Source organism: Argiope bruennichi, chromosome 1, assembly GCF_947563725.1.
Source record: "Argiope bruennichi chromosome 1, qqArgBrue1.1, whole genome shotgun sequence".
NCBI classification, from domain to species: Eukaryota; Metazoa; Arthropoda; class Arachnida; order Araneae; family Araneidae; genus Argiope; species Argiope bruennichi.
In genome coordinates, this window is record NC_079151.1 from 133,520,361 (window position 1) to 133,533,531 (window position 13,171).

Below are 13,171 nucleotides of genomic sequence, written 5' to 3' on the forward strand. Positions count from 1 at the left end.
ATAAAATAAAGATTTTCCTCAATTTCATGATAAATGTATAATTTTAAAATTTTTACAGTTTATAATATTATATAATAACAAACTAGCAGTATTTTTTAAAATTTAAATAATTTTTATCTGAAGTTAGAGCACTAAATATAAAATAATTACGGTTATTTATTTTATAGCAATCTCTTGGAAAAATGCCTAAGTAGTATTTTATTTCATATTTTTTTACTTTGCACTACTTAAATGATTTAATAACAATATGAAATATTTTTCTATCAAATTACTTTCCATTATGAAATGGGCAGCTTTAGAGCACAGTCCCATAAACATTACATTTTATGTGAAGAAGCAGCAATTTATAATAAAAGTATGTGGCATCACCTTAATCTCACTTGCAGATGAAAGAAATTTCCAATATTCATATAAATAGGGAGTTATCATAGGTTTATATTGCTGAATAGCAGTGAATAAATTCTTTGGTGAGTGTTGATAATGCATTAAAGGATCCAGAGCTTTTTCCACAAACATTTGACAACCTATAAAAAGAAATCATATTTTACAAATTCTTCAAAAGTCGTTTCTTTTTTCTTCTTTTTTTTATCAATACAAATAAGTAAATATGTTTTATATATACAAAGGATTTAATTTAAAAATGCAATGTAAAATTTGAACAAACAAGGTTAAAATTTTTTTAAACTATGGATTCTGATTCTAAATAGAGCAAATTTTAGATTGCAACTTTTGACACATATAATTTAATCATATTTCTGAATATCGATACAGAAAAATAAATAAATAAAAAACAGCATTATTAGTATTGAGTTTCATGTGAAGAATAATCATGCAACGTTTCTGTCCTGCGGAGTTCTGAGTGCTTTTTCTGTTATGTTTGTTTATTATCATTATTTTGCTGGTTGTGCATTAATGTTTATTGCAAATGCTATTCTTGTGTACATTTCAGCTATGTTTTTTTATTTGTGTGTTCATATTGAATAATGGACTATTATTTGTTGTTAAGCCTATTACACTGTTTCACCATATATCCATTGTACTGGATTATGATTTTTAGATTACATTTTTCACAACTATATATGTGATTGAAGATACAACTTTAATACAATATTAAAATATACGAACCTTTTGTTTTGTTTTCTGGTAAAGACTGTAGAGTCTGAAATGCTGCTACAACAAAGTTGCTGAAACTTCTAGAAAGTGACACACAAATATTTACATTATACATATTTCAAAAGAAAGTTGATGGCAAAATAGAAAAAATTCATACAATGAAATATTTTAATGAAACAAAATACAAGATATAATGAAAAATCATACCTTTGATCAGGAGCAATGTAAAGGACCTCATTATCTTCTAGTGCACTATTTTCATTAATATCATCTATGGATAACAAACAAATTCATTTATTAAATAAAAATCAATAACAAACTAAATTTTTGTGTGACATCATATAAAATTTAAATAGTGCAAATTAAATTCTACAATATTTAATTTGTAACATGGATTATTTCAGAAAAAAATACCCTGCAAAGACTGATAAAAGTTGTTACCACGTTCAATATTTTTATAGACTTTTTTTAAAATGACTAAAATGAAAAATGAAATAAAATTTAATTTATTTGCATTAGAAAGATTATGGCAGAATTAATTGCAATCTTTATAATTCTATATACATACTGAATATATATGCTACGGATAAAAATTTTCTGAAAATATAAAGAAAGATGTTATTAAATAATATTAACCTTACCATTTTTTTCATTTTTTATTCCAATCACATCTGGCATTTCATGATCGCCAATATGTATGTTTTGTTGTTTCAACAGCAAATGCATAGTTTCATTGATAAAATCAAAAATTATAGGAATATGTCTTGATTTTGCACATTCCAGAGCTTCCAACCACAGATCAATTTCCCATTGACAACCAACAAAAACATTTGTGCATAAAAGAATCTAAAAATAAATGAACATATAGTAAAGAGAACATATCAACTTAAAAATAAGCAAATTACAAAAATAAATAAATAAAAAGATATCCCTTTATATAAATTTTGGAAACAGTTTAGGTAACACTAAATTGCTTAGTATTACATATTTAGGAAAATATTCATTGCCTATTATTTTTGTTCTAAAACACATAAGATATCCAATTTATTATAAATGACAATATATATTTGTTCATGCACAAAATCTGTACTTACTCTAAGTAAATATTTGGATAATATTTTTAAATTCTGCATTTATATTATTGATTTCAGATTAACCGAAATCATCATAACTTAATTTTTCTATTTTGATTATTAGGTTACACAGATATTATAATAATATTCATTATAATACATGTAAGAATCTCATTAAGAAGAACAAAAAAAAAAAAAAAAAAAAAAAAAAACATGGGGAAACAAAAGTGATGCAAGTTAGTAAAAAAAAAAAAAAAAAATTTTAAAATGTGTAACTCAAACTCACTTTATATAAAATATCCCTCACACCAGAAAATTCTTTTGATTTATGTGCCTCCAAATAAATATCACGAATTAGAAGTAGAGGTGAGTCAAACACTTTTTGCTAAAAATAGAGAGAAATCAAATTATAAGAAACAAAATAATTTAAAATTTGCATGGAAAATACTTCTTAAATATTTATATGTCACATTTTATAAAAATTAATTGTAAATAATAAATATAGCAAAAATTCAAAGTAAGATATCATGATTTTTTTTTCATTAATTAAAATATACAACTTTAACATTAGTAAAATGGGAGAATGAGCAGAATACATTTATGGTTTTTATAAATATATATTTTTATCTGTCTTCACTAACGGATTGAAAAAATTCTTGAAGTACAACAAATGATGACAAGGTTCTGATTAAGCTAAACAAATAGGAAAAAAAAAAAAAAAAAAAAAAAAAAAAAAAAATCCATACATAAAAATATTTTAAAAATAAATGATAGAAATATTATTCTAACTATTTACAATTCTGACATTGATAAACTGACTAACAAGTAAATTGATCCTAAATGTTAGGCATGAAAAATAGTTAACTAACTGTTATTCAAACTGTTTGAATTGCAAATTGGCTAATGATTACCCATATGTTCCTGAATATTAAGTATCAAATTTATTATTATTAATATACTCACTTCCCAGTAAATTTATAAAATGATTTTGAAATTAAGTTTAACAGTCTTAGAAACAAAACTATAAACCTCATATTTTTTAATTTTATCATTTTCTTAGAAGATATAATTTATTTAGAAAACTAGTAACTTATTACATATACTTTTACTACTGAAAAAAATTATAATGCCAAGTTTGAGAATTGCGCCATCTGCAGCTGAAACTAGAACTAGTGATTTATCAAATTTTTTAAAGCAATAGATGCAGTAAATTTTTAAAATATCTTTTGAATTCATAGAGGAATGCTGGCAAACTTATAAAGTTTTTTCTGTTACAAAATTTTTTAACAGTAGTTAAGTGGAAAATATATATGATAATATATTATCTCAATAAGAAGGAAAAAATTTCCATCACGAAACAAGTTTACCAAAAATTTATTTATTGGTTAACAAGTTAAAAAATTTTGCACCCTGATCTATAAATACAAATCGACGTAAACTGAAAAAACATAGAAGTTTCCTGTTTATATGTCACAGTTTTATTACTAATCACTATGAAAGTTTAAGAAAGAAAAAAAAATCTATATGCATGTATACAAATGTAACTGCAATATATGTTCTTTCTTTATGGCCATGAACGAACATTGTAATGATATCTTATAACAGCAATTAAAACAAATTGAAATCTACTTGTTGGTTTATGCACTTTCATATAGCAAATTAAAAATCACTGTAATTTACCTTATTCCAAAGACTAGTGGAATTCTCCTTTGAACAAAAATCAATAACACTAGAATAGACTTTACTAAGATCACAGCTGGATAAGACAGAACTGCATATCTTTAAACCATTAAGCATATGAGGCAAATCAAAGTCAAATTCTCTATTCAGTTCAGAAGAGAATGTTTTATAATATTTAATCACTTCAATCAGTGTTGATAATTCTTCAGAAAAAGTTGGAATTGGTAGATCTGTAAAAGCAGAGGAGATATTTTAGAATAAATAAAATGCAAAATAAATGTCATTTGAAGTTTTAGGATGTTTGAAATTTTTAACTTCTTTTATTAAAATAAAATACCATGAATATTGACTGATTTTAATGTGGCATTCAATCAAAGATGTTAGACTTATTAGTTCTATATAAGAAAAATAAATTACAGTCAAGCAAGGAAAGAAATTTTTCAGCTTAGTATCTACAAAGAAAAATGATAGTAAGGTCACAGATTTTAAAAATGTACCAGTATTTGTTACATGTTATTTTCCTAAAGCTTCTATATAAACGATTTCAAATAACAATTTGTTTTGTAGTAAGTTTGAGAAAAGAAAGTTTCAATTCGCTTTTAGTAAAAGCGATTTAAAAATATTTAATTCATAATTATCCACAAATTCAATGAATATTTATCAGCATTAATATAATATTCTGTTTGACATCTAGAATAAGTTTTTTTTAAACACTTACAATATATATAATACTTAATTTTAAATTTATTATTAATATTTGCATTTTTTTTTTTTTTTTTTAAGTTTTTGCTATAAGATACAGTTTATGCTTAGTGAAAAAAAAAAAAAAAAAAAAAGTAGACCAACTAAGTATTTAAAACTATAAGAACAGTATTCAGCAGAATTAATGCTGTAAACATAATTCTACATTTGCATGAGACAATAAAAAACCAATGGTAAACTGTTACATTTGTGGGACAGTTTTAAAAATAAACTTATTTTATTTCTACAGAGAAAAGTTTGGTTGATTTTGACTTTTCAATGGTTTCTGTTCAACCAACAATTAAAAAAAAAAAAAATCTTATACATTTAAAGGGAACTAAAATTGAATCCAAATTAAGATTTTTTTTTTTTTTATTTTTTTTTTAAATAAGGGGTTGTGCAATAATGAGTGATTGTATTGAAAAAGAATAAATACAAAAAATTCAGAAGAAAATATCATGGCAAATGATTTTTAAACAAATTATGATAGCTTAACAGGTGTCTTGTTACCTTTCACAGCTTCATCTTGAAGAATTTCTGAATTTTCATAAGTTATTTTATGCCAGTACTTCTGAAGTTTGTCCGCAGCAGGAAAACACTAAATTTTAAAGAATACTGAATTTTATGCAATTATTTAAGATAAAATATATAATTCAAAATAAAAAAAAAACATTAAAAAAACTTACTGGGAACACCAGTGATAGAAATAAAAGTTTGAAATTTAACAACTCAGATGCTTCATAAGGAATGTTTGTTGAGTCTGGGTGATCACAAAACTTTGCAACAGCCTCTATTTGAGTTAAAATACTCAACAAAAATCGACTCAAATGGTAGCACAAAACACGGTGTCCACTCTGCAATGTAAATACTTATAATAAATCAGAAAAATTATCAACAACAATAATAATAATAATAAAAAAAAATGAAAGCAATAAGATTAGTCTTGATCAATGTCATTTCATTGAATATTTTCTTTATGACATTTTTTTTTTTTAACGATGCAATTATTTACTGATGCATAAATATAGAAGTCTAAATTCAGCATAAATACATTTTAAAAGAATACAAAACTGCATCACAAACTATTTACAAAATAATAATAATAATGTAGCTCATGAATAATTGAGGGCAAGTACAAATTAAAATAAAGGTTAGTCAAAGCCTTAAAGAATTCAAACTGATGCATATGAGTTATGACTGCTTGAAAAAAAAAAAAAAAAAAAAAAAAAAAAAAAAGCACATTAATTATAACTATGCATTTGCAAAGAGAGGTACATTGATTCAACACTTAAAAGAAATTCAATTAGTATTTTTAAATGATCTAAGTCAGTTGGTACACACTATTTACAATCTACAACATTACTTTTTGAAAGCATGGTTTTAAAGTTTAACCTAAATCTTCATTAACATCAAAAATTTGTCGAAAATACGAAAAATGAATTGTACTATGCTATTATAAGAAGTCATTTACTTCTCATTATCCAAAACAATAAATATGCCAATGCAATGCTTCAAAACAACGACTTGTAGTTTACAGCATGTATTTCCCCCTTTTGCAAATGCTGCAATGTCCCATATTATGACCAGGCAAATACAATCAAAATTCAAACAGAAATCCTCCACCAAAATTATCGCTGCAGCCATATCGATTACTGCATTAACCTTTAATTTCCTACTAATTTCATGCTCTAGTCAATTTTTCTAAGATACCCAGTGAAAAATAATCTGAGCACTCATAATTAAGAAGAAAATCAGCAGAATTTAAATTGATATCTGTTTGTAATGACAATAGACTAATTTTTTTTTCATAACACTACTTTTCTTCACTTTGCAACAAAGCAAATATCTTATGAGCATAAACATGATGAAATTACATTTATTTCTAAAATAATAAAAGATTTATTTAAAATTTTAATCTTGCTAATATTTTATCTACAATTATACTGCATATCTAAATTAAATAGTTTATTGCATTTAGAAATGAAATTCAATAGTATTTATTTTGGAATTTTATACAATATACTAAAGACATTATACTGCAATAAATACTTTAATATCTCAGGAATACAAAAATAAACATTTTTAGTCATTTTATAAAATTTAATCAGAAAAAATTAAATTACTTACAACAAAAACTTCAGAAATATCAGAAGTTATTAAAACATCTAGTAGACAAAATGTCTTCGCTATGCTCACTAATGCAGAAACAGGTCTTTTAGCTTCTGTCTTAAACAGCACTGTAACTATATTTTGGGATTTTAAAATCTGAAAAATAAATCAAACAAAATAAATAAATTAATTAAAAAGTTGAAAGAAGAATTATCATTAGCCTATAAGAACTGCATCACATAAAAAGTACAATAGATTCTTGTTTAAAGAATAGCTGCCATATAGCTTCATAAACACATTTTCATATTATGCAAAACATAAATTTATAATTTTCAGAGTTTTTGATTTTATTTTTTAAAGAAAAGCACTTGCATGAATTTTCTGTTGTTTTTAAATAAACAGTAAAGTTGATAGTTATTTTTTAAAAGCAACCTCTGAACAGTGATGTGCACAGTTACAAATTAGACTTGTTTGAACTTGCATAAGCGCGTCCTACATAATGGTATACATATTTCATACAAGATTTAATAATATAGTCACATTTGAACAAATTCTGCATGTGATGCTGTGGCTTAGTGGATACATCTTTGGCTGCATATCGTCAGGTCGATGGTTCAAGCCGGAGAGAAGATTTTTAAGGTTGTTTGTATTAGTTAGGCTTAGTTTCGAATATATGTAAATTAAAATTCCTTATGTATGCAGATTAACATAATTTTAATATTTAATTTTTTAGTAATTTACATGGAGCTGCTATTAAGCTTATGGCAACTCAATCATCTGAATGCTTATTCCTTACATTGAGTGAAGAAAGGTTTCTTCCTTCACCAGTTTGACTGTGGATAATTCTACACGACAATATAAAATGATTTTCTATTGTACTGAACATATGCTTACATAGAACAAGAGTCCATTGTATTTAAACAGGATACAGTAAAAAATGCAAAATAATAAGTGCAAGAAAATAAAATATATTTTAAATAATTTAATTAAAAATTTAAACTAGAATGCCAATCTAAAATTGACGATTATACAAGATTTAAATACACTTCAGATCATCAGATTCAATATAAATTTAAAAGGTTACATTTACATTTTTAAGTTACAGCTGAGTTTTTAACTCATAATGATACTGAATAAAGAAATAAAAGCTATGACGGATTAGTATGGAAACTAGAGAAATATATAAAAATTAATAAGTAAATTCTGAGACTCATTTCAGTTTGTAAAATATATTTGCCACCTAATAATAGTAAAATTTTATACACTTATATAATAGAACTGCCATATTTTTATTATTAAAAAAAACCCTCTTTAAAAATAAATCGACTTTTTTGACATATCTTAATTAATTAACAAATTCTACTTTTTAAAATTTTATTTATAGTCATTCTTAATCATTAATAAAACTGAGCTAGCAAAAAAGCATCAAATTAAAAAAAAAGCATTCAATTCAAGCATTTCAGGTATTTTATGAGACTTCTCTCATGAAATAATGCTGTAGAATTGAAACTAATATCCCAAAAAGTCTTTGAAGCTAAAAGAAAATAACAAGAGAAATATTTTAAAAGATCACTTGCATTAACAGTTTGAGCATAATGGCAAATTTATAATATCATTTTCCAAATAAAGTCATAAGTTTTTTTTTCTTTCTTTAATATCTTGCTTTATATAACAACAATGAATTTTTCTTTTTACCTTCTGCATTTTTGAAATTTTAAATTCAAAGAATAATAAAAACAGAAACCTTTTCCAAAAAATCTACAACATTCAGCCATGATGTAGAAAGCCTTGGCACAAAACTATCCTTGAACACAACTAAATACTGTTTTAGTTGATCTGGACAAGCTTGTAAGACAGATATAACAAAGCTAGACATTAGAGGATCCGAGAAAGGTTTGGTGAAAGACTTCAGAATGTTTGTGATTACAATATTGTAATTTCTAAAAATAGAAAAATAGAATGCTTATTTGATAAATAAAATATATATAAAATACAAAAAAGAATAATGATTTAAGAATCATATTATAGACAGGACAATAATATTTTTTTTGTACATGACTGATAATTTTCCAAGACTTATTCTCTAAAATTCTAGAATGAAAAAATAAAAAATTCTAGTTAAATTATAAATGCGCATTTTAAAATTAATAGAATATGTTTTTGATATTATCGAAGAAAGCAAATTAAACATGCAGCACACATACATACATATAAAATTGCTTTCTTTTTGCTTAAAAATTAAACACAAGTGAAGCAAAATATAATTAGGGTGCATAGTGGAAAACTGTTACAAAAATTAAATACTTTTAAACACCTTATTAAAATAATAATTAAAAAAAATAAATAAATAAAAATAATAATTAAAAAAAAGCACCATTGTATAAGTATGCATATATAAACTGAGTGTTTTCTAAGTTTTTTTTTTTCCCAGTTTTATAATAATTTATTTCTGTATTTGCACAATGTATTGTAAAATGTACACAATGTATTCTGTATTGTAAAATTTTAGATTTTGACAAAAACATAGAAATGATCATACGAATGAAAAAAAAAAAAAAAAAAAAAAGATACTATTAATACTAAAAAATTAAGCCTACTTTTACAAGATTAACAATACAGATTTGTGATCTTTTTCAACATTTCTTAAAACTAATAAGTTACCAATTCATTTAGATATATACATTGCTGAAACTGTTGATAATGATGTAGAAGCCCAGCATGACCAAAAAGTTTTTATTTGATTTTCATATAAGCAACAACAAATAAGATTCAACATGGATGGGATGGAAAAAAATTTCTTCTTGTCCTAACTCATTATATTCAGTAATTTTATTTGCAATCTTACAAAGCTAAGAGCTAAAGCGTTCCTACGGCTATCATCGTATGACTTGCAAAATCGCCATGAAATTGATGATAGAACAATGACAAGTTCTAAATGAGTTTTCTAGACCACTTTTTAATAGAAAATAGCGTTCACAAATGATCAGATTAAAAAAGAAATTATCTTATTGCTTCTTACTTCGATCTTTAGTAAAGGTCCCTTTTTTTTAATGCTTATCACTCCTAAAATTTAATTAAAACCTGCTTTTTAACCTATAAGTAAAAATTCTTAAAAAATTACAGAAGAAATGTTATATATATATTATGAAGAAACGAAAATGCTTTAACAAATAAATACTAGTTTTCATAAACGAAGGAAACAAATTCATGAAATTAAAAACAGTTCTGTATTTACAAGCGAAACGAAAATAAATCAGCGGGAGTGTCTTCCTAAAATTTTCTCGCATACAGCCAGAAAATGCCTTGCGTGGCATTTGTGTATAATAGTTAAGAAATATTAATCTTAGGCAGAATTAAACATTTTTACTGTTTGTATGGTCTGATCCTTGACTAGTGTTTTGACGATTCATCGCTGGCATGCGGTTGAAAGTATTCGAAAATCGAATTTAGGTTTTAAACACATTTTTTCTAATTGATCAAAATAAAAATTTGACTAAAAATTACAAACCAAATTTGATATATTTAAATTATTGCATTTTTGAATTACCCGCATTTACATATTTTTGAAAGTACAGGCCGATATATGGCGAACCCCTAATTGGATTTGGCTCAAAATTTGATAGATGTTAAATCTGTGTACCGTATTTTATCTATCTGGTTCTCTTCGTTTTGTAGTTATTTTGCAAATTTATATTCGAAAAGCCTGACAAACAAACAGACAATCAAAATTTGATAGAAACCTACAAATTTGTGAGAAGATCGTATACGAAGTTTCAACCGTCTAGGTCAAATTGTGTTGCCGTTACTTATGGCACTTTACTAGTCCGCTGACAGATCTGTCAGCGATTTAAGCCGAGTAAGCGTCTCTTGTTTTTTACAGTAGCGCCAACTAGGGACAAGGGTAAGACTTAGCTACTTCATGCGTCACATTCGCTTGCACAACCCCTTTTACAGAGGTGCACATTCACACACTTCACAGATAGAACACAGAAGAACAACCATGCCCGAATCGGAACGCCCAGATCACGGGGAAGACGCGCTATCCCTATGCCAGGACGCTGGCAGGTCAAATTGTTTTTGTGTTATCTTTGTCACAGATAGACATTTTCCGAAAATGAGTTTTTCAAATTCAAGGAGATTTGTAAAAATCTCGAGTTCGACTTTTTTTTTTTTTTTTTTTTTTGACGATTGCAATAATTTCTCTAAATTTTGAATACAAGAAAGGAAAAGTGCCAAATATGCCATTTAATATGTATTTAAAGTATACTATTCGCTTTTCTTTCTTTTCTTTTTTTTTAAAGAAAAGAATAAAAATCATTGTTGTAAACTGCGACCAAAATTAATTTCTCAAAAATTATTAAAACCGAAAAAAAAAAAAAAAAAACCCATTTAATCAAACAAAATTTTTTACCACTGAAAAGCTATTTTTTTAAACTTTAAAACGGTGTCAAAATAATTTTTGTACATTAATATGCTTTGATGTTATGATGGAAACAAGTTAAAATTTTTTTTTCGTTTTTTAATTAGGCTTCGAATTAAAAGTTTGAGAAATCCGCTTAGTGGCCCTCTAAATCTGAAAAAATAACTTCCAAAATTTTATGCTTCAAACTTCATGCTGGGCGTTGCTCAGGACAAATCTTTATGCATATTGTGAAGGATTTCTTTGAGAAATTTTTTTTCTTCCTGGAAGAGTTATAAACAGAAAAAAAAAAAAAAAAAACCGTTTTAAAATGATAGAAACCAGAAAAATAAATTTAAAATAAATAAATATAAAACCGTGAAAAAAAAAATTGAAAAACTTTTTATTTCTTTAAAAATTTTGAATACCAAATCCTGCAGAGTATTTTTTCCCCCTTTAGTAAAAAACAAATTTGGCGAGATTGGTCCAACAAATAAAAATTTTCTAATGAATGGATACATTTAAAAAGTTCACTGTGAAAGAAATCACGATCATTGTTGAGACTCTACCTGAATTTCATTTCATTCAGTCGTTTCTCCGCTAATAAGATTCAAAGATGTGGGATCGTAATGTGAAATAATCCACTCGTTATTAATCCGACTCCATTTTATTATCTAACTAAATTACAATTCTATTTACATGCTATATTTATATTTAGTTGCCATATACAAAAACATACATTGGTTTCGCGCGCAGTTAATTCTGATTTTAGAGTTGTAAAAGCAAGTTATAGCTCTAGTATGATTAAAGTTAAAATTAGTTTTTAGCCAAAGGCGCTCGTAACATCCTCCCACCTTTTGATTTTTAAATTAGGAGGTTACAAAATCAAAATTAACAAAATATTGCATTCAAAATATTTAGAAATCAAAACATGAAATGCACATATTTGAAAAGTACATAATAAAGTTTAAAAGTTAGTTAAAACGTGAAGGTTTAACCACTTTTCTTCCACTTCTAGTTTTTGTTTCATAGTCGTTATTTTCCGAGCTCGGGATTTCGATTTCTTCATACGAAGCAACCGGTTCGTTTTTTCTCGCACCCACAGGATCGTCATGGTCTAATTCCAAGGGGTATAAACGTTGCACTGGACGCACAAGTTCCCCACTCGCTGTTTTTAGCTTCACTACTCGGATGCAGCCATCTTTCCCAGGAAACACTTCGATTACCAATCCCAAAGGCCAGTCTAGTCGCTTTTTGATATCACTTTCAATTATAACAATATCTCCCACTTGCACTTGTCTAGATTCCTTTCCTTTTGGCTTCTTCTGGATTAACAAGCTTAGATATTCTTTTCGAAATCTTTTCCTCAAGTCCTCTCGTAATTTTTGTTGATACTGATATCGCTTGGAGATATTTACTTTATCCAAAGTATCCAAATCGGGAACTCCTACCTTTGTAGTCTCTTGAATGAACATTGAGGGAGTCAGTGGAATTAAATCATTCGGATCTTCCGATAGATAATTCAAAGGTCTAGAATTGATGTTGGCTTCTACGTCACAAAGAATAGTGAACATTTCTTCGTAATGAAGCGATGCCTTTCCTAAAACTCTTCTTAAAAGCTTCTTCACCATCTTAATCATGCTCTCAAAAAATCCGCCCCACCAAGCAGCTGTTGGGGGGTTAAATTTCCACTGAATTCTTAAGACGGAGGCTTCATTGACAATCTTGTCCCAATCAAGAGAACCCATCAAATTATTTGTTCCAGTAAAATTTGTTCCGTTATCGCTGTATATAGTCCTAGGTCGCCCTCGTCTTGCGACGAATCTTCTAAAACCTAGAAGGAATCCATTAGTTGAAAGACTCTGTATTAATTCCAAATGAATGGCCCTATATACAGCGCAAGTAAAAAGCAAGATCCAGGCCTTTTCCCCATCCTTTAAATGAAGCGGCCCTGCTAAATCCACTCCAGTGACTTCGAATATCAAGGCTTCCCGTACACGATCTTCCGGTAGTGGCGCAGGAATTGATTCAATTTTCTTGCTTGTATATCTTTTGC

At 26.7% G+C, this 13,171-nt stretch overlaps 1 protein-coding gene across 1 annotated transcript in view; it reads right to left on the reverse strand.

Annotated features, from left to right (window-relative positions):
* The window catches only part of LOC129961704 (nucleolar pre-ribosomal-associated protein 1-like), a 53,889-nt gene that overhangs the window by 19,759 nt on the left and 20,959 nt on the right, over positions 1-13,171 (reverse strand). The window contains exons 8-17 of the mRNA XM_056075249.1: positions 8,461-8,656; positions 6,735-6,872; positions 5,294-5,461; positions 5,118-5,205; positions 3,867-4,096; positions 2,473-2,571; positions 1,755-1,959; positions 1,321-1,384; positions 1,126-1,193; positions 370-524 (exon numbers count right to left, since the gene is read on the reverse strand). Of these exons, the coding sequence (XP_055931224.1) occupies positions 370-524; positions 1,126-1,193; positions 1,321-1,384; positions 1,755-1,959; positions 2,473-2,571; positions 3,867-4,096; positions 5,118-5,205; positions 5,294-5,461; positions 6,735-6,872; positions 8,461-8,656 (1,411 nt within the window). The remainder of the gene's footprint in view (positions 1-369; positions 525-1,125; positions 1,194-1,320; positions 1,385-1,754; positions 1,960-2,472; positions 2,572-3,866; positions 4,097-5,117; positions 5,206-5,293; positions 5,462-6,734; positions 6,873-8,460; positions 8,657-13,171) is intronic.